The sequence below is a fragment of the Stegostoma tigrinum genome, chromosome 14, assembly GCF_030684315.1.
Source record: "Stegostoma tigrinum isolate sSteTig4 chromosome 14, sSteTig4.hap1, whole genome shotgun sequence".
In the NCBI taxonomy this organism is placed as follows: domain Eukaryota; kingdom Metazoa; phylum Chordata; class Chondrichthyes; order Orectolobiformes; family Stegostomatidae; genus Stegostoma; species Stegostoma tigrinum.
In genome coordinates this window covers 63290675-63314212 of record NC_081367.1, presented here as the reverse complement: position 1 = coordinate 63314212, position 23538 = coordinate 63290675, and the positions used below count along the sequence as shown (strand labels likewise).

General features: G+C 42.9%; 1 protein-coding gene across 3 annotated transcripts in view; it reads left to right on the top strand.

Annotated features, from left to right (window-relative positions):
* Nucleotides 1-1405: 1405 nt before the first annotated feature.
* Nucleotides 1406-23538, top strand: part of LOC125457382 (rho guanine nucleotide exchange factor 26-like) — a 195735-nt gene continuing 173602 nt past the window's right edge. For 2 of the 3 annotated variants that reach the window (XR_009446682.1, XM_059651205.1), the window contains exons 1-3: nucleotides 1406-1845; nucleotides 5905-6711; nucleotides 21858-21906. Coding sequence is in view for 2 of the 3 variants with exons in the window: in XM_059651205.1 (XP_059507188.1) it covers nucleotides 6013-6711; nucleotides 21858-21906 (748 nt within the window). In the remaining variant the exon portion in view is untranslated. The remainder of the gene's footprint in view (nucleotides 1846-5904; nucleotides 6712-21857; nucleotides 21907-23538) is intronic. The other variant, XM_048541525.2, reaches the window with a different exon arrangement.

The following is a 23538-nucleotide window of genomic DNA, read 5'->3' as shown; positions in this document are numbered from 1 at the left end:
CTTATAATTGCAATACTTGGAAGTTTTACATGGTCACCATTCACTGGATGTAAGGTGTGGGGGGCCCTCCTCCTGCAAAGCAAATCTTTTTGAAATGATTTCAGCTTTAATCTGTTTGGTCAAGATCAGAAATGTTCATCTAAACAAACCATTGAGAAGAGATTGCTTTGAAGGAGAGATCACAGCGTGAGTAGGAAAGATCCAGGGAATGGGATTAATTCTGTTATTCTTCAGGAATGGCACAGGTTCAATGCACTAATTACCTACCCTGTATGGCTCATGAAACTATGAGAGGATTGAGAGGAGAATTGGTAGAAGTACTGAAGATAATATGGAGTCCAGACAGATAAGGAGGTTGTTATCCCATAGATTAATAAGTTTAGGAAGCAGAGGACACAGACTTTAGGTAATTGTCAAAGGGAGCAATGGCGGCATGAGGCAAACCTTTTTCACACAGCAAGTGGCTATAATCTAAAGTGGAGACAGGTTGACCTGCAGCCTTCAGGAGCAAGTGGGATCACCGTCAGAGAATGAAGAATGTACAGAGTTACAGAGAGAAGGCGGGATCGTGATACTGGTCAATTGGCCAATCAGAAAGCCAGCACCAATTTGAGTGGTTGAATAGCCTCTTCCTGCGTTGTCGCCATTCCAATCATACTATATAGGGATGCAGCAGAATGACTTCGAAAATGTAGAGCAGTGGGTTTGCAGTCAAATCTAACTCTAAGGCAAGTCTGTACACAGAGGGCTCTTGTAGCACAGGGGTAGTGTTTCCCCCTTCCAGAATGGGAGGCCTGGTTTCAAGTCCGACCTGCTCCACCAGCGTGTTTTAATATTGCTGAACAGGTGGAGATTTTATTTTAAAATAACCAGAGAGGAAATAATGACAGATCTTCAAAGTAAGAAGTGATTGTCTGGCAGCAATAAACAAGCTGAGCTGAGATAACAAAGTGTGAAGCTGGAAGAACACAGCAGGCCATTATATTCATCAGAGAGGGTCTAGGCCCGAAACGTCAGCTTTTGTGCTCCTGAGATGCTGCTTGTCCTGCTGTTTTCATCCAGCTTCACACTTTGTTATCTTGGATTCTCCAGCATCTGCAGTTCCCATTATCTCTGATCTCTGAGCTGGATGGGTCTAGTGACACAGCGGTAAGTGTCCATACCTCTGGACTAGAATGTTTAAAGTCAAGTCCGATCTGCCCCAGATTGTATCATAACCTGCCTGAACTTTTTTAAAAAAAAGTTAAGTCGAATTGGTGCGCGCTATGGAGAACCAGGAATAGATGAACCTATTCGGAAAGAATCCACCAGAAGGCGCTACTTCAAGGACAATTTCAGGGCTTTCCATTTCAGGAGGTGGGGGGAGAATTCTCGAAGTTCAACAGTTTGAAAAATAAAGTTGGAAAAGATAAAGGATTTCAAGAGATTATTGGCATTGTGTTGGGAGCTGAAGGTGGAATCAGAATTGACACTGCGTCACTTTGAACTTGGACCAACACTGAATTTCTCTCTCTCTCACACACACACATACACACATTCTCTCTCTCACACATTCTCTCTCTCTCTCTCTCCCTCTCCCACACTCACTCTGTCCTAGCGACACGCCAACATCGCAACTTTAACCCGCACAAGAGCAGCGAAGCTCATTTCATAACTGAGACTGAGGTTGGAGTTATTGCAAAACGGACAGGAGCTTTTTTTTGGGAGGGTAGATGCAGCAGGAGGACGAGGGGGAACTATAAGTGGGACTAAAATCCTGTGCTCCCAGCAGTTTATACAATGGGAAGCTGGCTCAAGGACTGCGGGACAGTACACGCCTCTGCAACAGCGGGAAAGTAGAGCGGGGTAAGTCACTTTCACAACGCTGCTGGGAACGGAGGGAAAACGGAGATTCTTACACTTTTTTTTCTGCCCCAGGAAGGAAGCTGGTCGCTTATTTCTTTATACATCTTCCTCTTTACACCTGGAGATTCACCGTTCATTTTTCAGACGGCAGGTTGCATGTAGCAGTTTACAGAGTTTCTCTCGCGCTGTCGAAATCGTTCAGTTTTCTCTAAAATGGTTTAGTTTTGCACTTGTCCAACTATAGATCATTTTAAATTGGATACCGCGACCTGGTTTTCTGCCGAGTCAGTATTCTCAAATTTCCTAATACTTTGTCCGAATATTTATTGTAGAGACTACCAGGGGAGATTTTGTTCCGTTGTTTTTCCTTCGGCAGATTAGCAAATTTTTGTTCTTTTTTCTTAGAATAAAACATCTTATCTGGAACATTGAAGGGATGATTCTAATTAAGCTAACGGCAGAACAAATGTAGCCTTTTTCTCGTAAATGTCTAAGTCTGGAGGCTGTGATCCAGTTCGTAATGGGATATGGATTGCAGTAATTGTGTAGATTATCCACGTTAATTTTCTGTCTGCATTTCAAGGTTTCGCCAGAGTACAGTAAACAGCTATTTAAAAAAAAACAGAATGTCCTCTTCTGTGTAAGTTAGATAGAATTGTTTGATCAAAAAGTCGGCTTAATTCTGTAACTTTGCTTATGTTATAAACCCTTTATTGTAAGCAGTTATGAAAGTAAGCTTTTATTGATTATTGAACAAGTCATTTGTTCTGTCTGCAAGGATGTTACGTTCAGAAATCATAGAACCCCTATCGTGTAGAAGCAGGCCATTCAGCCCATCAGGTCCACTCTGGTCCAAAGCGCATCCCACCCCATTCTACAATCCTGCATTTCCCATGGCCAGTCAGCCCAACCTGCATGTCTTTGGATTGTGGGAGGAAACCGGAGAACCCAGAGGAAACCCACGCAGACACAGGGAGAATGTGTAAACTCCCCACAAACTGGAAGCAAACCTGGGTCCCTGATGCTGTGAGATAGTGGTGCTAACTGCTGAGCTACTACAAAGAAGTGTTTAAGTTTTGGGCGTGGTTGACTTTAATTGCCTCTGTCGTAGTTTCTCAAAACTTGCCAAAGTTTCAGGAGCTGGGTCCACGATCACCTTTTTGGGCACAATCAGACTTGCCCATGGTACTCGCATTCCAGGAACATGTTTTGATATAAACAGATAGATAGTTGATGTGTAAACTTTCTGCACTGGAAATTTTGAAACTGGGCTTTCTTTGATAGTCAGAGATCGTAAGAACTGCAGATACTGGAGTCAGAGATAACACAGTGTACAGCTGGAGGAACACAGCAGGCCAGGCAGCATCAGAGCAGGAGGAAAGTTGACATTTCAATCCTGAAGAAGGTCCTGACCTGCAACATCAACTTTCTTTGATAGTCGCTTGATGGATGGGTCAGCCTTTGCTGATTGGGTAACACTCTCCATTTGTGGTGAAGTGGTTTTGTGAGAGTTTAGATTGTGTACATAAGTGGCTGGGACTTCAAAATGCCGTCTTGAGAGATTTTGCAGATAAAGCTTTACATCAGACTCATGATGATAAGGTAGATACAATGAATGGTATTGTCTCGTTATTCAAGAAGGATGAAACTGGAAAGGTTTTTCTAAATGTTTCATGAGACATGGGTGTGACTGGCATGGCCAAAATGCTGCCCATCCCTATTTACCACTTAGCTGAGTACTTTACCAGGCTGTATCAGATATCATTGAAAAGTGAGTCATAGAATCAAAACAGGCTATTTGGCCCAACAAGCCCACACCAACTCTCTAAACACCAGACTCACCTCCCTACCCTATCGCTTGTAACTTTGCATTTCCCATGACCAATCCACCTAAGCTGCACATATTTGGACTGCAGGAGGGAACCAGAGCAAAACCATGCAGATATAGGTAAAATGTGCAAACTCCACACAGTCATCTGAGGCTGGAATTGAACGCAGGTTTCTGGTGCTGTGAGGCAGCAGTGCTAACCACAGAGCCACTGTACTGCCCATTGCTTTGGGCCAGACCAGGTAAAGATAGCAGAATTCCTTTATAATAACTTGAAGTTTTTATGGCCATGATTATTGTAACTAGTTTCAACATCCAGATTTATTAATTGAATCTAAATCCTACCATTCACCAGAGTAAGATCTGGTTCAATGCTGACATCCTCTTGCCTGCTTAATTGAAACAAAAAACTTCTATATCTGTTTAGTTCTTCATGCTTCTGACCCATAAACTGAAAAGAAAAGCAAATAGAGATCAAAACAACATACATTCATAGACATGATTTCAGATCCCTGCCCCTCCACTGTAGCTGGAGAATTTCAATTCACTTAATTAAATGAATGTGGTAGTAAGAGCCAGTGGGGGGGAAATGAAAGGGAGATTATCTGTGAAATATAAAATGATAGGAATACTGGGCAGGCAAGTCACTCTCTGTTGAGGTGAGTTCACTTAATCTTTCCTCTCCCTATCCCTTGTGGAATGCATTGCCGGAGAGGGTAGTGGAGTTGGCCTCATTAGGGGCATTTAAGCAGCTGTTAGATAGACACATGGATGATAGAATAAGGCAGGGGTGGAGGTTTGATAGACTTTAGGATTAGGGTAAAAGGCCGGCACAACATCGTTGGCCGAAGGGCCTGTACTGTGCCGTATTGTTCTATGTTCTATGTTCCCATATAACATGTAATTGTCTTGAAAGGATTAGATGAAATAAACTAATAGAATTATAAGAGTCATAGAGGACAAAATGTCCTTTTGGCCCAGCTCGTCCATGCCGACCAGCTTTCCTAAACTAAACTAAGTTCCATTTGCTTGCATTTGGCCCATAACCCTCTATATCTTTCTCATCCATGTACCTGTCCAAATGTCTTTTAAATGTTGTAATTGTACTCACCTGTATCACTTCTTCTGGCAGCTTGCTCCATATAAGCACCACTGTCTGTGAAAACATTGCCTCTCAAGTATCTTTTAAATCTTTCCCTCTCACCTTAAACCTATGTCTACGAGTTCGGGATTTCCCCACCCTGGGGAAAGGGCCTTGGCTATTCGCCTTATCTATATACCTCATGATTTTATAAACCTCTGTAAAATAACCCCTCAGCCTTCTATGCTCTTGGGAAAAGTCCCAGTGTGTCCAGCCTCTCCTTATAACTCAAACCCTCCAGTTTTGGTAACATCCTTGTATATCTTTTTTGCCCCCTTTCCAGTTTAATAACATCCTTCCTATATCAGGGCGAGCTGATTTGCACATAGTACTCCAAATGTGCCCACATTAATGCATTGTACAGCTGTAACATGACGTCCCAACTCCTATGCTCAGTGTTCTGACCAATGAAGGCCAACGTGCCAAAGGCCGCCTTCACCACCCTGTCCAGTGACGATGTACCTGCACTCTGATGTTTCTCTGTTCAACAACACTCAACAACTGCTTTGTTGTACCAAAATGCACGCCTTGCATTTGTCTAAATTAAACTCCATCTGCCAGTCCTCATTCCACTGGTCCTGTTGATCAAGGTCTCGTTGTACTCTTAAATGGATGGGCCACTTCAGAGGACTTGACTGGAGTTGTACATGGACCAGAATTGATTGAATTGACAGTTTTCCTTCCTGTAAGGAGATTTGAGAGCACTCTGAGTTTTTGTGGCAGTCTGACAGCTGGTGAGGTGGTTTAGTTCTGGTGGCAGGCCATACCTTTATATGCTTATGAAAATCATTTTCACAACTTGCTTTGGTGTATTTTGAACCCGTGACTTTTGGGTCACTGCTCCAAGACGGCAGACTGAGGATCAATGCATTGTCCACATTATCAGATCCTATTTTACTTTGGAAGCAAGAAAGATTGAAAAATTAATGTGATTCTCTTACACCTTTCAACTAGCAAGGCCTTGCCACTTTTTGGGTTTGTTATCATGAGTAAGTGCTATTTTTGAGTAACTTTCTGTCTCCCTCTTGCTGCACATCCCACATGTTTAACACAACTCGTCAAGCTCAAACATGTTTTCTTCCACTTTCAGACAAGACCACTCCATACTTGACTACACATGACTGCAGCCCACAACGTGTTCTTAAAAGAGTGAGGGAGATGGAGTCCTGTGGAGTGGAAAGCCATCTTTGCCAGTCGGATGTGTAACTGTGAGCAGAGAGGGATGGATCAGGAAAGTGAGGTTGACTTGTCCAATCTTGCCATTACACCACTATGGCGGAAGAGAAGGCCAATTCCCAAATCGCCCAATACAAGGTCTTTGAATCGTCGCAGCAGGGCTAGGCCATGTTCACATCAAATTGATGGTGTCCTGGTGACAGATTTCCCAGTGGACGGCAATGTTCCTACCCAAAACGGGAACATTGCTTCCCCTCCAGATGGCTGCCTCTTGCTCCAGAGGCAGCCCTCCACCCATTCACTTCCAACGCCCGATAAGCAGCGCCTTGTGCTGAGCACCAACAGTGCTGTTTCGCTCAAGAATGGAACACAGCAGATCATTCCCAAGGAATTGGCATCGGCTATCAAAATCAAGAACCATCATCAGAACAATCAGAATCTGGAATTTAATACAAGGAGTCGTCGGGTGCAGAGCATGGTCGAAACGGTTAATGTCCCGCTTGTACCAAAACTGGAGCTAGATGGAGATACAGACCCTGACCTGGAGAGCCCAGGCCAGCTTCGCCGAGGGCTGAGGTCCACCTCCTATAGAAGGGCAGTGGTCAGTGGGGTTCATTTTGATAACTCGTCTAGTATAAAAAACAACAACCGCAGGTCTCAACCCAATCTGAAGACTGTCCTAGAGGATAAAGAGAAGTTCCCCAGTTTGTGCAGAGGAAAGGTCAGTGTCGTATCAAAGACCAATCTTCCCTTGGAGAACAATATTCAGAGTAAAGATACGGGAAACTTTTTGCTTCATTTAAGCAATTTGTTGAGGCTTGTGTTTAGTTGTACATGAATAGATTTCATTGAATTGTAAAATCTGAAATCAATGCATTGTTAACAACCGAAAGAACTGCAGGTGTTGTAACAAAAACAAAGTTGCTGGAAAAGCTCAGTAGATCTGGCAGCATCTGTGAAGGACAAACCAGAGTTAACATTTTGGGACCGGTGACCTTTCCTCAGAACTTATATCTGTACTGAGGAAGTTCCACTGGACCCAAACATTAACTCTGTTTTTCCTTCACAGATGCTGTCAGACTTGCTGAGCTTTTCCAGCAGCTTTGTTTTTGTTCCTGATTTACAGCATTTCCAGTTCTTTCAGTTTTAATGCAGATGTCTTCGATCAGAAATAAAAACAGAAATTGTTGCAAAGGCTCAGCAGGTCTGGCAGCATTGCTGAGCTTTTCTAGCAATTTCTATCAATGCATTTTTCTTGTTAAGTAGGTCTCTCAAAGGGATTTCGGGCCAAGGCAGGTTGGTCAGTTTAATCTGCTTTTCACTACTTTTAACCAATTAGCAATAATGATACTGAAATTGCTGTGATCTATGTGAATTACCGAACAGGCTCAAGAGCTGAGTAATGTCATCCTGTTCGATATCCACCCTCATTCAAGCACTAGGCCATTGTTTTTGTTTTAAAACCCTTTGATGGGATTTGGATATCACTGGCCTATATTGTTATCCTTGAATTAAAGGACATTCATGGACGAAATCTGCTTTCAAAGCCATCAATGAAATGTAAAGACATGAGATGAACAGATGTAGGCCATTCAGCCCATTAAATCTGCACCATTCAAGGAGATCATGGCAGATCTGATAATATCGAACTCCACTTTCCTCCCTTTTCTCTTTAACCCTTTATTTCACTGCTGATTAAATATCTGTCGGGCTTGAATAAACGTAGTGGCACAGCCTCTACAGCCGTAGCCCTCTGTGGTAATAAAGTAGGTGGGTGATTTGGCAACACAAATAAATATAATAGTTTTGGTATAAAAACTGAAAGAACTGCCATACATCGGAAACAAAAACAGCAATTGCTGGAATAGTTCAGCACGTCCAGCAGCATCTATGGACAGAAATCAGAGTTAATATTTTGTGTCGAGTGACTCTTCCTCAGAACCATTATGATTAAAGTTGCAATGATGTTGCATGGTTGCAGGGTTACCATGAATGTGAATTGAACAGCTAGTGGTATTCATTAAATAGGAAGAACAGAAGAAAAAGGAGGTATGGTGGTATAGTTAGTGAAGAAAGAAATCAATGCAAAAGTGAGGAAAGAAATTGGCTTGGAAAGTCAGGATGTGAAAGCTGTGTAATGGGAGAGCAGAAACACCAAAGGGTGGGAAACATTGTTGGGGGGTTGTCTATAGGCCGCCAATGTGTAGCGGAGTTGCAGGAGAAAGCATTAAACCAGAAATCAGATGCATTACTATAATCACTGGTGTATTGAATTTGCATTTAAATTGAACAAATCAAACTAGCAATGCTGTTGTGGAGGAAGATTTCCTGAAATATGTATTTGATGGTTTTGTTTAGCCTGATACGTTGTGGAACCTACCACAGAACAGCTATTCTAGCCAAATGGCCTACTCCTAATCCTAGTTTCTGTGTTTCTATGTTAAGAATTCCACGGACTCACCTCCTTCTGAGAGAAGAAATTCCTCCTCATCTGTGTTCTAACTGGATGGACCTCTTATTCTGAGATTATGCCCTGTGATCTTAACTCCCACATGGGGAAACAACCTCTCCACATTTACCCTGTCAGGCCCTGTAAAGGATCTTACATATTTCAATAAGTTCACCTCTATTCTTCTAACCTCTAGTCAGTACAGGCCCATTCTTTTAAACCCCTCCTCACAGTGCAGTCCTTCCAGACCTGAGATTATACTAGTGAAAGTTTCCTCAACTTTCTTCAATGCCATTACACCTTTCACTCGATAAGGGGCCAAAATCAGTTTACAGTGTTCAGTAGGCAATTAGTGCCTTGTGTAGTTTTAGCAAAACCTCCCTACTTTTATACTCCATTGCCCTTGAATTAAAGGCCCCAACATTCTATTTGCTTTCCCTGTTACCAGCTGAATTTGTGTGCTAGCATTTTGTAATTTATATGAAAAGTTCTCCAAATCCTCCTTTGCTGAAGTTTTCTGTAGTCCTTCTCCAGTTAATTAATGTTCGGTTTCTTCTTGCCAAAATGTATAACATCACATTTTCCCACATTATATTCCATCTGCCAAGTTTCTCACTTAAACTGTCTATATCCATCTGCATTTTCTTCCCATCTATTTTGTGTTCTCTGCAAACTTGGCTACAATACATTCACTTCCGTGATTCTACTCATTAACGTATATTGTAAATAATTGTGACCCCAGCACTGATCCCAGTGACACTCCTGTAGCCACAAGTTCCATCCTGAAAATATCCCCTTTTTCCCAAATTTCGGACTTCTTTAAATTAGCCAGTTCGCTGTGCATGCTATTATACTCCCCACCCCCCAACACAATGGGCTTTTGTTAAGTAGCCTGATGTGTAGTAAAATATGTGTTCAATATCACAATTATCAAAGTCTGTTAATTGGATTTAAGTTACATTCACTACCATAAATGAGGTTTGAGCCCCTGTTCTGACAGCATTAACCCTGAGTTATTAGTTCAGTGACATTGCCATGACCCCAACATCTCCAGGTAGCCCTAGTTTTAGCGGTCCACCTTTAATGTCTTTGTCACATCTTAACAGATTAAGAACTGACTTTTCAGGCTGAAAGAATGATAACCATAGAGTTGTACAATGCAGAAACAGACCCTTTGGTCCAACTCATTCACACCAACCAGCCAGGGACCTGGGTTCAGTTCCACCCTTGGGCGACTGTCTGTGTAGAATTTACACGTTCTCCCTGTGTCTGTGTGGGTTCCCTCTGGGTGCTCCGGTTTCCTCCCACAGTCCAAAGATGTGGAGGCTATGTGGATTGGCCATGCTAAGTTGCCTGTTGCGTTCAGACTTGTGCAGATTAGGGGAATGGGTCTGGGTGGAATGCTCTGAGGGTTGGTGTGGACTTGTTGGGCCGAAGGGCCTGTTTCCACACTGTAGGGATTCTGTTTTTCTATTCTATGCTATCTAGTCCCATTTGCCACCATATGGCTTGAAAGACTACTTATTCAAGTACCCATCCAGATGCCTTTTAAATGTTGTAATTGTTCCAGCCTCCACCAATTCCTCTACCAGCTCATTCCACCCTCTGCATGAAAAAGTGGCCCATGAGATTTCTTTTAAATCTTTCCCCTCTCACCTTAAACCTATGCCGTCTAGTTTTGGACTCACCTCCCCTGGGAAAAAGACCTTGGCTATTCACTCTATCCATGTATTTCATGATTTTATAAACCTCTATAAGGTCACCCCTCAGCATCTGACACTCCAGTGAAAATAGCCCCTGCCTAATGAGCCTCCCCCTATAGCTCAAACCCTCCAACCCCAGCAACATCCTTTAGGAACCTCTAGAATATTGTACCATATCAGAAGTTTAAAGTTAATTGGCAAAAGAACCTCATGGCCTGGTGCAAAGTTTTTTTCTACGTGGTAAGTTTTAATGAGATGGACAGCCAGAGAAAGATATGGAAACAGATCCACTGGTAATCTGCATATATAATTAAGGCAAATGAAATTTTGCAGGGAAATGGGAATAATTGTATCCTACCTTTAATGGACTGGCATAGACACAGTAGGCTGATTGGCCTTCCCAGATGTTTCTTAATTTTATGTCCAGGCTGACTAAAAGCTGCCCTTTGAGGATGGAATGCCTTTTTAATTAGAGATTGACTGAGCTGTCTTTGCATGTCAGTGCCAGTCCTGCCAACATCCACTGGCACAAAACCAAACTTGTCTGCCAGGGTAGAGGGCATGGTGATGTCGCTATGTTGATCCTTCTGTTCCTCAGAGCCCTCTATTATCTGGACTGTTGCCCATAGTAATAGTGCTACTAATTGAGGGCTTGGACTGAATAATCTGCATTATTATAGATCTCTATTTTAAAGCAGTGACTCATACCCGAATGTTTTAATGAAAAACAAGAGAATTCTGGCTTTGCTTTGTAATTAGTGACTTGCTAATGAAATGATTGGAATTTGTAGCTTTGGTCTGCGAGGCCAAGTGGAGTTTCCCAGATGCCACAATGGTGCAGTAGGCCAGTGACCACTTTGAATTGATTAGACTCAGTCAGAACATGATGCCGATAACAGTCTAACAAATGGTCCAATGATATGGTCTTTGGGAGCTTGATGTGCACCTCCGACAGTGCCACACTCCCTGAGTACTGCACTGAAAATGGCATGATATAGGGCCTTAACATAGTGGTGTCAATTCACTTCCAAATGACTCCCTGAATAAGGGGAGTCGATACTGGGAGGAAGAGTTGATGCGTTTAATCTGAAATGCTCAGGGGTATGATAGGATAACATTACGCCCAAGTGACCAAAGCAGTTCTGATCCTCAGCTCAAAGAATCCCTACAGAGCGGAAGCAGGCCATTCAGCCCATCAAGTAACCTTCTGAAGAGCATCCCGCCCAGACCCACGCCTCTATCCTACAATTTCCCATTGTATTAGCATTTCCCATGACTAATCTACTAGCCTGCACATCCCTGGACACTGGGCAGTTTAGCATGGCTAATTTACCTAACCAGGACATCTTTGGACTGTGGGAGGAAGTTGAAAGAAACCCATGCAAACATGGGGAGAATGTGCAAACTCCGCACAGTCGCCCAAGCATGGCATCAAACCCAGGTCCCTGGTACTGTGAGGCAGCAGTGCTATCCATTGAGCCAATGTGTTGTCCCAGTATCCCGCCTAATATTTACATCCATCAATCAGTGTCACAAAAACAGAGGGGTTTGTCATTTATCTCATTGCTTTATGATGAGGCATGGGGGTGTTGGAGGGGCAGAGGGTGAACCCAAATTGATTCCTGTATTTACTAATTTTCAGTTACGATTTTACGTCAAAAGTATTTCATTTGGGTGTGAGTGATAATGGGAACTGCAGATGCTGGAGAATCCAAGCTAACAAAGTGTGGAGCTGGATGAATACAGCAGGCCAAGCAGCATCTCAGGAGTACAAAAGCTGACGTTTCGGGCCTAGACCCTTCATCAGAGATGAAGGGTCTAGGCCCGAAACGTCAGCTTTTGTGCTCCTGAGATGCTCCTTGGCCTGCTGTGTTCATCCAGCTCCACACTTTGTTATCTTCATTTGGGTGCGAAGTGCTTTGAGGGGCCCTAAAGTTGTGAAAGATAGCATATAATTTTCTTCTGTCTCTAATCTTTCTAACAGTGCTTTTGTGCTGTTCAATTAGATTACCATTGTCATTTGGATGAACCTTCTGTGAGCAAACTGTCTGTTGCATTTCCCTGTATTATGGCAATAATTACACTGCACAAGAGCAATTTTGTTGACTGTGACATGCCTCTAAGGTCAGAAGGAATGTGACATAAATCCAAGTATTCCTTTATTGGAGTAAGGGAATCTGACCCATTAAATACCAATCAGACATGGCTACATAGCTTCACATTCACTGGGACAGAGTTGCTTTTTCCGGTTATACATGTTCTGAAGAGGATCCATCAATAATGTCTGTCCTCCAACTGCCCCACCTCTGTGTTCACATCATCTTCTTGTGTCTGATCAGCCAACAATTCAATTCATTACCTGATGATTGGCTAGTGTCTGGACTACCAGTTAAACAGCATTTTTCTCAATGGAGTCAACAAAAATTGTTTGAAGAAAAGAAAACAAAACAAAACATGTTATTGTCTCAATTATTTTTCTCTCTGTTTGGTTTCAGGTGGCAGCCTAACCCTAACTTTAATAACTGACTGAGATTCCCACTTGGGGCATTTTTTTGGTCCATTGGATAATACATGAGATAGTACATGACAGGGTGAGACTGGAGACAGTAATTTAAGCAACGAGCCCTGATAAGCAGCAAAATCAATGTCAGGGCAGTTTACACATTTTCTTCAGTTAAATTACTGTCACGTATCATTTGTCTCCACTTGTCTCTTTACAGGCAGAGATTACATTTCTTGTATTAAGCTGACACATCTTGTTTTGGTGTGTTTGCACATCAGCTTCTAGACTGATCCAGCCAAAGGTGTTGGTGATAGAATAATATGGTGCCCCACATGAACACTGTGCAACTGGTTAGGCTGGATAGCCTGTGTCTACCTGGAGCTGAGGCCCACTATTTTTTTTATTACTAGCTGTGACTGAGTTGCTGTTGCTCTTGCCTCAGGTTGAATGAGTTCAAACCAAGGGACATTGAACTTTTGCAGTGCTTCTGGGAGGGGAGCGCTTACCTTCAAGTAAGGTGTCAAAAAAGAGGCCACATCCCAGGCGTGGGTTAAAGGACACCGTGTCACTAGCTTGAAGATGAACTGAGGCTCTATGCCAGTGTTTATCTCTCATTTAAGATCGTTTATTAAAAGGCAGATTATCTGATCACAAATGCACTGCCGTTTGTGGGAGCTTTCTGTGCACAAATTGGCTCCCATTTTTGCTGCATTGCAACAGTGACTGCTCTTCAGAATTGCTGTAAAGAGCTTTGGGACATTCTGCGGCTGTGAACGGTGCTAATTGAATGGCAGTCTTTTCATAAGGGGTTTATTGGTCAGACTGGTTAGTTAGTCGGCTCAGCCAGCCTGCATGTTTATTGTTCAATTTAATGGCATCTTGCTGAAGTGCTGTGTGTTGTAGCAGATCAGAATGATCCCAGGTGCAATCCTTCAGCAATCACTGCTGTGGAAGTTATTTGACTTCCTGTAGAAACTGAGAGTGTGAATGGGAATAATTGGCTTGGATTCCTGTTCCTAGTTACTTTGAGGAGTGCAAACGTGCAGTTGACAGATGAAATACAGTTGGCCATAGCTCGGGACATGCCTGTAATTTATGGTGGATTAGTATTTACTATAGACAGCTAACAATTAGGGAGGGCATTCCAGTGATCTTCAAACAATGTTGCATCATGGGGAGTTTCTCTCTATTTCTCTGTCTGTCTCTTTGCCTTTGTCTCTGTTTTGTCTTTGTCTCTGTATCTATGTATCTGTCTTGCTTGTGTCTCTGTCTTTCTTTGTGCTTCCATTTCTCTTTCTCTATGTGTGTCTCTGTCTGTGTTTCCATGTGCCTCTCGATCTGCGTGTTACTGTCTGTCTGTTTCTCTCGCTCTCTGTGTCTGGGTATGTTTCCCCCTGTCTCTCTGTCTGTGTTTCTGTGTTACTGTCTGTCAGCCTCTCTGTCTCTGTCTCTCTCTCTCTCTCTCTCTCTCTCTCTCTCTCTCTCTCTCTCTCTCTGTGACTTGGTGTGTCTCTGTCTGTGTCTCTCATTCTCCTTGTGTCTCTGTCTCATTCTGTGTCTCTCCTTCTACGTGTCCCCCTCATCTGCTGGCCTCACTTTCGCTGTGTCTGGACAGGAGGTGGTGCCTTTGTTGAGGGTTTTGTGGGTTTACTTTGTCGTGACACTGAGTAATTATGTGGAAGGACTCTGGCCGAGACTTCACGACATGCCGAGTTATTAAAACAGCTGGGCTGCAGCCTGCTCCTGAGTTGGCGAATGAGACTTGCTGCAGGTGTTGCCTGTGGGGGTGCTGAATCTGGGAAAATCCAAGTGTTTTCAACTTGTGTCTCATTTCTGATGCACAAGACAAACCTTTCTTTTTCTTCTTCCTGCTGACCTCTCTCGCGCTCTCTCTCTCTTTCATTCCTTTCTTTTGCCCCTCCGTTTCTCTTTCATTTCTGCCTTCCTTCCCTTCCAACTCCTCCTCCTACTTTCTTTTTCTCTTCAATTGTCTTTTGCATGCCCTTTTGCCTGTCTGTGCATTGCAAGCATCTTGACCTCTGGCACAGGGTCACAGGAAGACATGGCACTGACAGAGCATGCGATGACCGATTGCAGGAGGAGCCTGTTCTTGATATGGTGCAGCTTGAATTACAAAATGTGGCAGAAACAGAGGCTGTGACCAGCAGAAACTCAGCACACGAAGAGGAGCTGAGTTATCACGAGCTGTCTGTAGGATATTGGAGGGTTAGAGGTAGCACTGCATTGTACAGTGTTTCACTGCCAGCAACTGAATTGACTTCTGAGCAGCTTAGTTGATGTAAAACTCCGATATAGTAAGAATTGCAGGTACTGCAATCAGATAACAGTGTGGAGCTGGAGGAACACAGCAGGCCAGACAGCGTTAGAGGAGCAGGAAAGTTGACCTTTTGGGTTGGTAGGGCCTGTATCTGCCCATGGCCCTGAAGGTCTCTCAGAAAATAGGAGCAGGCTGAGGCCATTGATCCCACCCAGCCTGTTCTACCAGAGAGTAGTGAGCCTATGGAGTTCTCTGCCACAGAACACATTTGAGGCTGAAGCACAGAACGTTTTCAAGAAAGAGTTAGATAACATTCTTACGGCTAAAGAGATCAAAGGGTATGGGAGAGAAAGCAGGAACAAGATACTGAATTGGATGATCAGCCATGATCATTTGAATGGCAAAGCAGACACAAAAAGCCAAATGGCCTAACTCCTTTTTCTTAGTCCCAACTTGATAACTGGATCATGGCTGATAGTCCTAAATCCATTGTACTGCACAACCTCACATCCTTTGATAATTTAAATAACATGAAATCAATCGATCTTTGTCTTGAATATATTCAATGATTGAGCCTCCACAGCTCTCTGGGGTAAAAAAAATTCTCTAAGATTCACAGCCCTCAGGGAGGAAATTCCTCCTTATCTTAGACCTGGCCATCTGTCCTCATTTGGTGACTGTGTCCCCGGCAGCAGATTTGAGAGACATGAGTAGAAAATTCTGGAGTGAGTCATGCTGAGGAACTGCTCCACTGTTGTGCATGCCATAGTTCAAACAAGAGATTAAGTCGAGCGTTCTCTACCCTGCAAGGTGGATGGTGAAGATTCCACCGCACTATTTAAAGAGTAGGTGAGAACTAGTGTTGCAGCTGTCATTTATCCCTCACCTGAAGTAGATTTAAAGTAATTAGTCGAATACACCAAAGTGATCAGAGGCAAAACTCTGTTGCACAGCAGCAGATAGAGAGATGTTTGAATTTGCTGATGTCAGCTGAAGATTAATGTAGGCTGGTGCACTGGGAGGAAACCCTACTCTTCTTTGACTAGCCCAAAAGATTCTTTCTTATGGATCCAACAAGAATAAGATTGTAGATTTAGTCTAGTTTTGGCAGTTTAGACTTGATAGGCTGAGGGGCCTTTTCTGTACAGAACGATTCTATGAAGAATGGAAGGTTCGATTACAGGTGACAAGTCTGACATTACAGGATCTCTCTGTGTATCTGAGATGATAAACACTCGTGCATCACGGACTTATAGCTTTCTGACGCAGGATTGAGAGCACTGGCCAATTTCTGCTCATTCACTAATTGCTAGTTTCTTCAGCTAATATCTCTGAGATTGTAAAAGCAATCCGCTTCCTCAGCTCATAAATACTCTCCGTGGCTTCCCTGAGTTTATATTTTCAGCAGCTTTGTAGGATGTCTTCACATCTGGCACTCTCAACCTTTTGGTCCTGGAGATTCATTTTCATTGACTTCTAGGCACTTTAGGACCTCTCCCAACCTTGGCTGCTAGAAGACTGCTAATAAGTCAAGCTCAGACCTATTGGTATTGGTTAAACCTTCAACAACACCAACAAAATTGGAGGTGTAGTCAACAGTGAAAAGGCTTTCTAAGATTACAAAAAGATCTTGATCAATTGTGCCATTGGGCAGAGGAGCGGCAGATGAAGTTTAATTTGGATAAGTGCAAGGTGTTGCATTTTGCTGAAACAAACAAGAACAGGACTTACACAGTTAATGGTAGGGTCCTGGACAATGTTGTCAAACAGAGAGATCTAGGGGTTCAGGTACGTAGTTCTTTGAAAGTTGAGTCATAGGTAGGCAGGTTGTTAAGTAGGCATATAGCATGCTTGCACTCATTGCTTAGACCACTGAGAATCAAAGTTGGGACGTCATGTTGAGATTATTTAGGACTTTGTTCTTTGTTCTTTGATGTTGGTGAGGCTACTTTTGGAGTACTGTACTGTGTATCGTTCTAGTCACCTTGCTATAGGAAGGATATTATTAAACTGGATGGGTTTCAGAAAAGATTTACCAGAGTGTTGCCAGGACTGGAGGGTTTGTGTTATATGGAGAGGCTGGATAGGCTGAGACTTTTTTGACTAGAGTGTGGGAGGTTGAGGAAGTTTATATCGAAGTTTATAAAATTGTGAGGGGTATCGATAAGGTGAATAGCAAGGGTATTTCCCTAGCATGAGGGAGTTCAAAACTCAGGGGCATATTCTTAAGGTGAGAGGAGAAAGATTTAAAAGGGGCCTGAGGAGCAACATTTTCACCAAGAGGAAGGTGCATGTATGGAATGAGCTTCCAGGGGAGGTTGTGGAGGCTGGTACAATTACAACATTTAAAAGGCATCTGGATGGGTACATGAATAGGAAGGGTTCAGAGGGATATGGATCAATTGCTGGACTAGATTAATTTGGAATATCTGGTTGACATGGATAAGTTCGACCAATGGGCCTATTTTTGAGTTGTACATTATAAGGACTGTATGACAATAGGGAGCCCTGTCCCAGTGATGGACCAGGGATGTTGTTGAGAGATCTATCATCAGGGATGGAGCATATGTGATGGTGGAAGAAAGAGGGAAGGGAAAGGCAAAGCCAAGCCAAGCTTGGGAGGGTTGGTGCTGGCGAATGTGCTTGGAGCTCAGATCTTTGTGGGCAGTTGTACTAATTGAAGATGCATTGACTTAGGATGAGATTGGGAATTTGGCCTGGTAATGCGACATGGAGAAATTGGTTTGCAAATGTGAGATGTCACGCTAGTAGAAGAGGGGATGCTAATCCTTGGCTGCGTAAAGCCGTCACATTAAGGATACAGGAATAACTCTGCACTTTGCATGCTGTGCTTAGCATCACAGAATAATAATGTGGTGATGTTAGGAATAAGACATTCAAACCCTTGGGTTGACTCCACAGAGCAAATAGGTATCACCTTAACAATGCTTTTGTTTCTAAAAGTCAATCTGTTTAGACACACTATTGACACACCTCTGGAACAGGATCAGACTTGAACCCACACCTTGTGGCTCTGAAGGTAGAAACTATCACTGAACCCCAAGAGCCCTGACAGTGTTTGTCCCTCATCAGTATTTCAAACAAATTGGCTGACCATTCTCCCTGCAGTATCAGAGTTTGCTGATGTAGATTGGCTGCTGAGTTTCTGACATTTACAGCATAAATGACCAAAAAATGGGTCATTGACTTTAAAGCATTTTGGGATGTCCTGACATTGTGGAAACAGTAGAGATGTGAATTCTTTCTTAGCTGGAGCCCGAGCTGCCATTCACTTGTGTTTTCCCGCCTTTGCTCCATATCCCTTGATGCTTCACACCAGCTGACTCGGGAGCCCATCATAAGAATGAAAGAAACCAAAGAATAATGTTGCGTGCACCTAAAGAAAATGGCTTTGACAGCCATCTACGCAACTAAACAATGCCACATTTCATTCATGGCTTCTTTAGAAGATGTTACAGTTTTAGTGAGTGTTACTGAATCTGAATTAAACACGGGCTGTGGTTTTTGAAGGTTTAAGAATTCCAGGGAGCTGGCAAGGCTTCTCTCTACCACACAGCCATCTTGGCACTTTGCCCAGCAGAGTGTTTAAACCTTTACAGGGGTAGCAGCCTTAGCAAGCATTCTGCTGAGGTGATGCCAGCTCCTAGGGTCCAATCTGAGAGCACAGACCACTGCCAAATTCAGTCCCCTGTGCTCTGTCGTGCTGGGGGAGTGTGGGAAAGTTGTGCTCTTGCCACATTGCTGTTTGACTCCCTGCTGCAAAGTTGCTGAACTCAACCTCTGCCAGTGAAAGTTAGAAAGGAAGTTTGCAGGAGGACGGGCTAAAGAATTCTTAGGTCAGGGACACTGCTTTTATCCTCGCCGCGCTGAGACTCATGGGAGTTGTCTTTCGTCCTAATAAGTTGTTTTAGTTTAGCATCCTGCCACACTTCAGACTTGTGAAAGTAGCTAATCCTTTGGCTCAAGCCTATTGTAATATCAGATCGTCACAGGAAAATTTAAACACACATTCCTTGTTCTTTTCCCCCATTTTTCTCAGCCTCTCACTTGCACCTCCTGCTGATTTATTAGTTTCAATGAGTAGCTAGAAATCCTCTGGGTATTCACTCAAATCAGGTGGAGTGTAGCTTATTTCTGTTGGCTGAAGGCGTTGAGAGATGTGACGTCACGACTGAGGTGTAGACCAACCCTGAGTGAAGTGTGAACCACTGTTTTTGTCACACTTCTCAGGGTGCCCCAGAAAGCTTTATGCTCACTGAGGTTTTTTTCCCTCTCCACAGCGTACTGTATAGTAGGAAAGACAAAAGCTGATTTGTGCACAGTAAGGTGCCACAAAAAAATGCATTGTGACAATGCTTGACAATCTGTGGCTACAACTGGGTATGAACAGGATCCACTGTAGCCCTGTATCTCTTGATCAGACTGAGGTCCAGCGTAACTTGAGTTAAGATGAAGTAACCACTTGCATTGATGTAGCTCCTCTAACCACTTAGGGAGCTCTGAAATTTCTTCACAGCAAATTAAGTACTTTTCAGAAGGGTCATAATTGCCATGCTGCAGGAGAACACCATCCTGACTTGGAATTATATCACCATTTCTTCCTTGTTGCTGGGTCAAAATCTCCAGTGGCTCAAGAAGATGGCTTACCACCAAATTTTCCAGGACTGTTAGGCATGGGCGATAGATGTCAGCCATGCCCATGTGCAAAGTCTGAACGAAATAATTTGGCAGCATATCTTTTGCACGGCAGGATCCTATAAGCCAATAATGTTCAGATCGTGTGTTCTCTTCTGTTGTTGGATGAGGGATAAGTATCATTTAGGACACCAATGATAACTCAGCCCCTCTTCTTTGAACTAACAGTGCAGGATCTATTAAATATCCTTGGGAGGACCCTGCATTTAGCATCACAGATGGAAGAAGATACTTACAACTGCACAGCACTCCCTCACTAGTGCACTGGGAGGGTGAGTCCAGATTAGATGATCAGGTGACTAGACTGACTTGAACTCAATTGTATGACTGTGAGGTGAGAGCCACAATGATTGAGTTACACTAACACCACAGTCCATCGATCAGGAGAAATTCTCACAATGGACAGTGAGATTTATTCTGGGATTGATCTGCTGCTTATATCTCCGTGATGCAGTAGTCATTGGGCTTTTCCTGTTTCAACTTCTCAGCAAGTAATTGTTATGAGATTTCACTCATTTTTCTCAAATAGAAACTGAATCAAGGAGTAGAAAGGTAATTTGCAATTCAAGATCCACCTGAACTTTTTTATCTTTAAATCACCTGAAAATTGGGAGCTCTAAATGTTAGGTGCACCAGCTATTGTACCTAATCCACTGCATTCCACTCTCTTGAATGACGCTTCGGGCCTAGCTTCACAACAAAGAGCTTTGAGGAAGGGTCACCGGACCTAAAACGTTAACTCTGATCTTTTTCTTCACAGATGCTGCCAGACCTGCTGAGCTTCTCCAGCAACTTCTGTTTTTGTTCTCAACATCAATCCTTGGAATACTATAGAACAAAGGAGATCATAGAGTCATAGAGATGTACAACGTGGAAACAGACCCTTTGGTCCAACATGTCCATGCTGACCAGATATCCCAAATTAAATCTCGTACTATTTTCCAGCATTTGGCCCATATCCCTCTAAACCTTCCTATTCATATACCCATCCAGAAGCCTTTTAAATGTTGTAATGCTGTCCGCCTCCACCACTTCCTCTGGCAACTCATTCCATACACGCACCACCCTCTGCACGGAAAGGTTGCCCCTTTGTATTCCCAATCCTTAATTGCCCTTCAGAAGACAGTGGTGAGCTGCCTTCTTGAGCCACTGCAGTTTTTTGGGGTGGAGGAACACCCACAGTGCTGTCAGTTTGACTTGGCAGCAGTGAAGGAACAGTGATGTGTGGCTACAAAGGGAACTTGCAGTGGTGGTGTTTCTTGCGATCTGCTGCCTTGCACAATTGTTGAGGTCATGGGTTTGAATTGTGCTGACCACCTTGTGCTCCACCCATTTGTGGCTCTGCTGCACTAATTCTGTCTCTTTACTGCCAAACTGTTCTGTAGATGTTCAGGTTGCCCTATGTCTCCACTCTCCACGTGCAATGACTGGAGACATCAGCCAGTGAAACAATATAAACCTTGTATTCCTCAACTCATACAATCCCTACATTGCAGAATGAGGCCATTCAGCCCCCTGAGCTATCCACCAACTCTTTGAAGAGTATCCTGCCCAGACTTGGCTCCCTACCATATCTCTTCATTTACACTTAGCCTGTATATCCTTGGACACTGTGAACAATTTAATAGGCACTGAGGTGGCTGCAAATTGAGGTAACAAAATGTGGAGCTGGATGAACACAGCAGGCCAAGCAGCTTGGCCTGCTGTGTTCATCCAGCTCCACACTTTGTTATCTCAGATTCTCCAGCATCTGCAGTTCCCATTATGTCTGGCTGCAAATTGAGTTCAGAACGTGACTTTCAAAAGAGAAGGGGGCTTCCCTTCAGTTAAATGGCCAGCACTGTCTCTTGGTGGGCATCACTGACTAATATACTATCTGGTCATTATCACATTGTTGGGCTTATTGTGTGTAAGGAGGTTGTTGCAATTCACACATTGCAATGGTGACTACAAATCAAAAAGGCTCTCATTGACAATGAAGCCTATTTTAGCACATCCAGAGGGTAAATACGGGTTTTGTTTTCCCATAGAGTTCTGTGCACATCTGTTTGTTTGTCTTTTCCCCCACCTTTTCACTGTCTGTTTCTCCCTCTTTTTCTTTCTGTGTCTATCTCTCCATCACAAGAATGTTTCTGGTGGATTGTTATGAATGATTGCAGGCAGAAAGGCAATCACAAACACTAACTTGCTTTTACTTTTCTCTTCTCATTGTGGAAAGGAATTCGAGAAGAAGCAGCTGCCGAACAAGGGCCCATTTGATGGGGAAGGTAACTGTCAGATTCATACCTTGTATTGAGTGTTCTTAATGAATGACATCATTATGGTGCAATTTCAAAAGAACAGCTTTGTGACTGATACCAAATTGATGCCTGTGACGTGATTGCTGTCAGTGTAAATGTCCAGAATGCTATCATTCCTGGAGAACAGTGTGTTAAACCACTTACACTCACTTGAAAGAAAGTTACTTAGAAACTTAAAGGCATAAGATTTATACACAGGGATACGTAACTGTGTCAAAGACTCAAAGTTCCAGATAGTGCGTCAGAAGTAATTTTCCTTTGCGCAGTTTCAAGGTTTCTTCCAAACCATAAATACTGGAAAAAAGCTGATGTTAAAATCTACAAACAAATAGTCATAGAGTCATTGAATTGTACAGCACAGAGTCCACTTTGTCCGTGCTAACCAGATATTCTAATTTAATCTAGTCTCGTTTGCCATCATTTGGCCCATGTCGCTCTAAGCCCTTCCTATTCATGTGACCATCCAGATGCCTTTTAAAATGTTGTAGTTGTACTGGCTTCCACCACTTCCTCTGGCACCTCGTTCCATACAGGCACCGCCCTCTGCATGAAAGAGGGCCCTTTTAAATCTTTCCCCTCTCACTTTAAACCTATGCCACCCTGTTTTGCACTTCCTTACCCTGAGGAAAAGACCTTGGCTATTCTCTTTAACCGTGCCCATCACGATTTTGTAAAGCATTTTGAATCAATCCCAGTTTCACATCGATAATTGCAGAGTGGACTGGGGAAGGAGTTTATCAGCAAGGACATTTGAGAAATAATGGCAGATGTTTAAGAAACGAAAACAGAAATTGCTGGAAAATTGCAGCAGGTCTGGCAGCATCTGTGGAGAGAAATCAGAGTTAACATTTCAGATCTGGTGATTTTTCCTCAGACCTCAGGAGTTTAAGACATATCCCAGTGAGAGGAAGGAGATAAGCCAACCATGGTTAATTACGGAATTTAAGGATAGCATCAGATTGAAAGGAAAATTATGCAATGAAGCAAAAGTTAGTGGGAGACAGAGGATTTGGAAAGTTTTAAAAACCAACATGAGATGACAACAAAAGAAGGAATTTAAACTTGGAGGGTCAACTTACCAGTAATATCAAGATAGACAACAAGTTCATCTTAAAATATATGAAAAGGGAGGGAGAAGCCAAATTAAATATAGGCCTTTTAGAGAATGAGGCTAGGGAAATAATAATGGCAAACTAGGTAATGGCATAGGAGTTGTATAAATGAAGTTGAGTAAATACTTTGCATGAGTCTTCCCAGTAGAAAATACTAGCAAGAATCAAAAATTATTGAATAATCGAGGGGCAAAAGGAGGACAGAAATAACGACAATAGCTATCATGAGAGAAAAAGTTCATCAACCAGCTTTGGACCATCACATCTCCAGCCCGTATCTCAGCGTTTCATCAGGATTTTTCCACAAGCTAGCAACTGTTTAACTACCCTCGAAGTGTACCTGCTAATCAGTGGGTCAAATTGATATCAGGATTTTATTTTAGTCTTGCTGAGAATTGACGCATTTTGTTGGAGTTTTCTATATTGCACTTATCAAGACAATTTGCAAGAATACCAATAAAAGGAAAAAAAAAATTTTTACTGTACA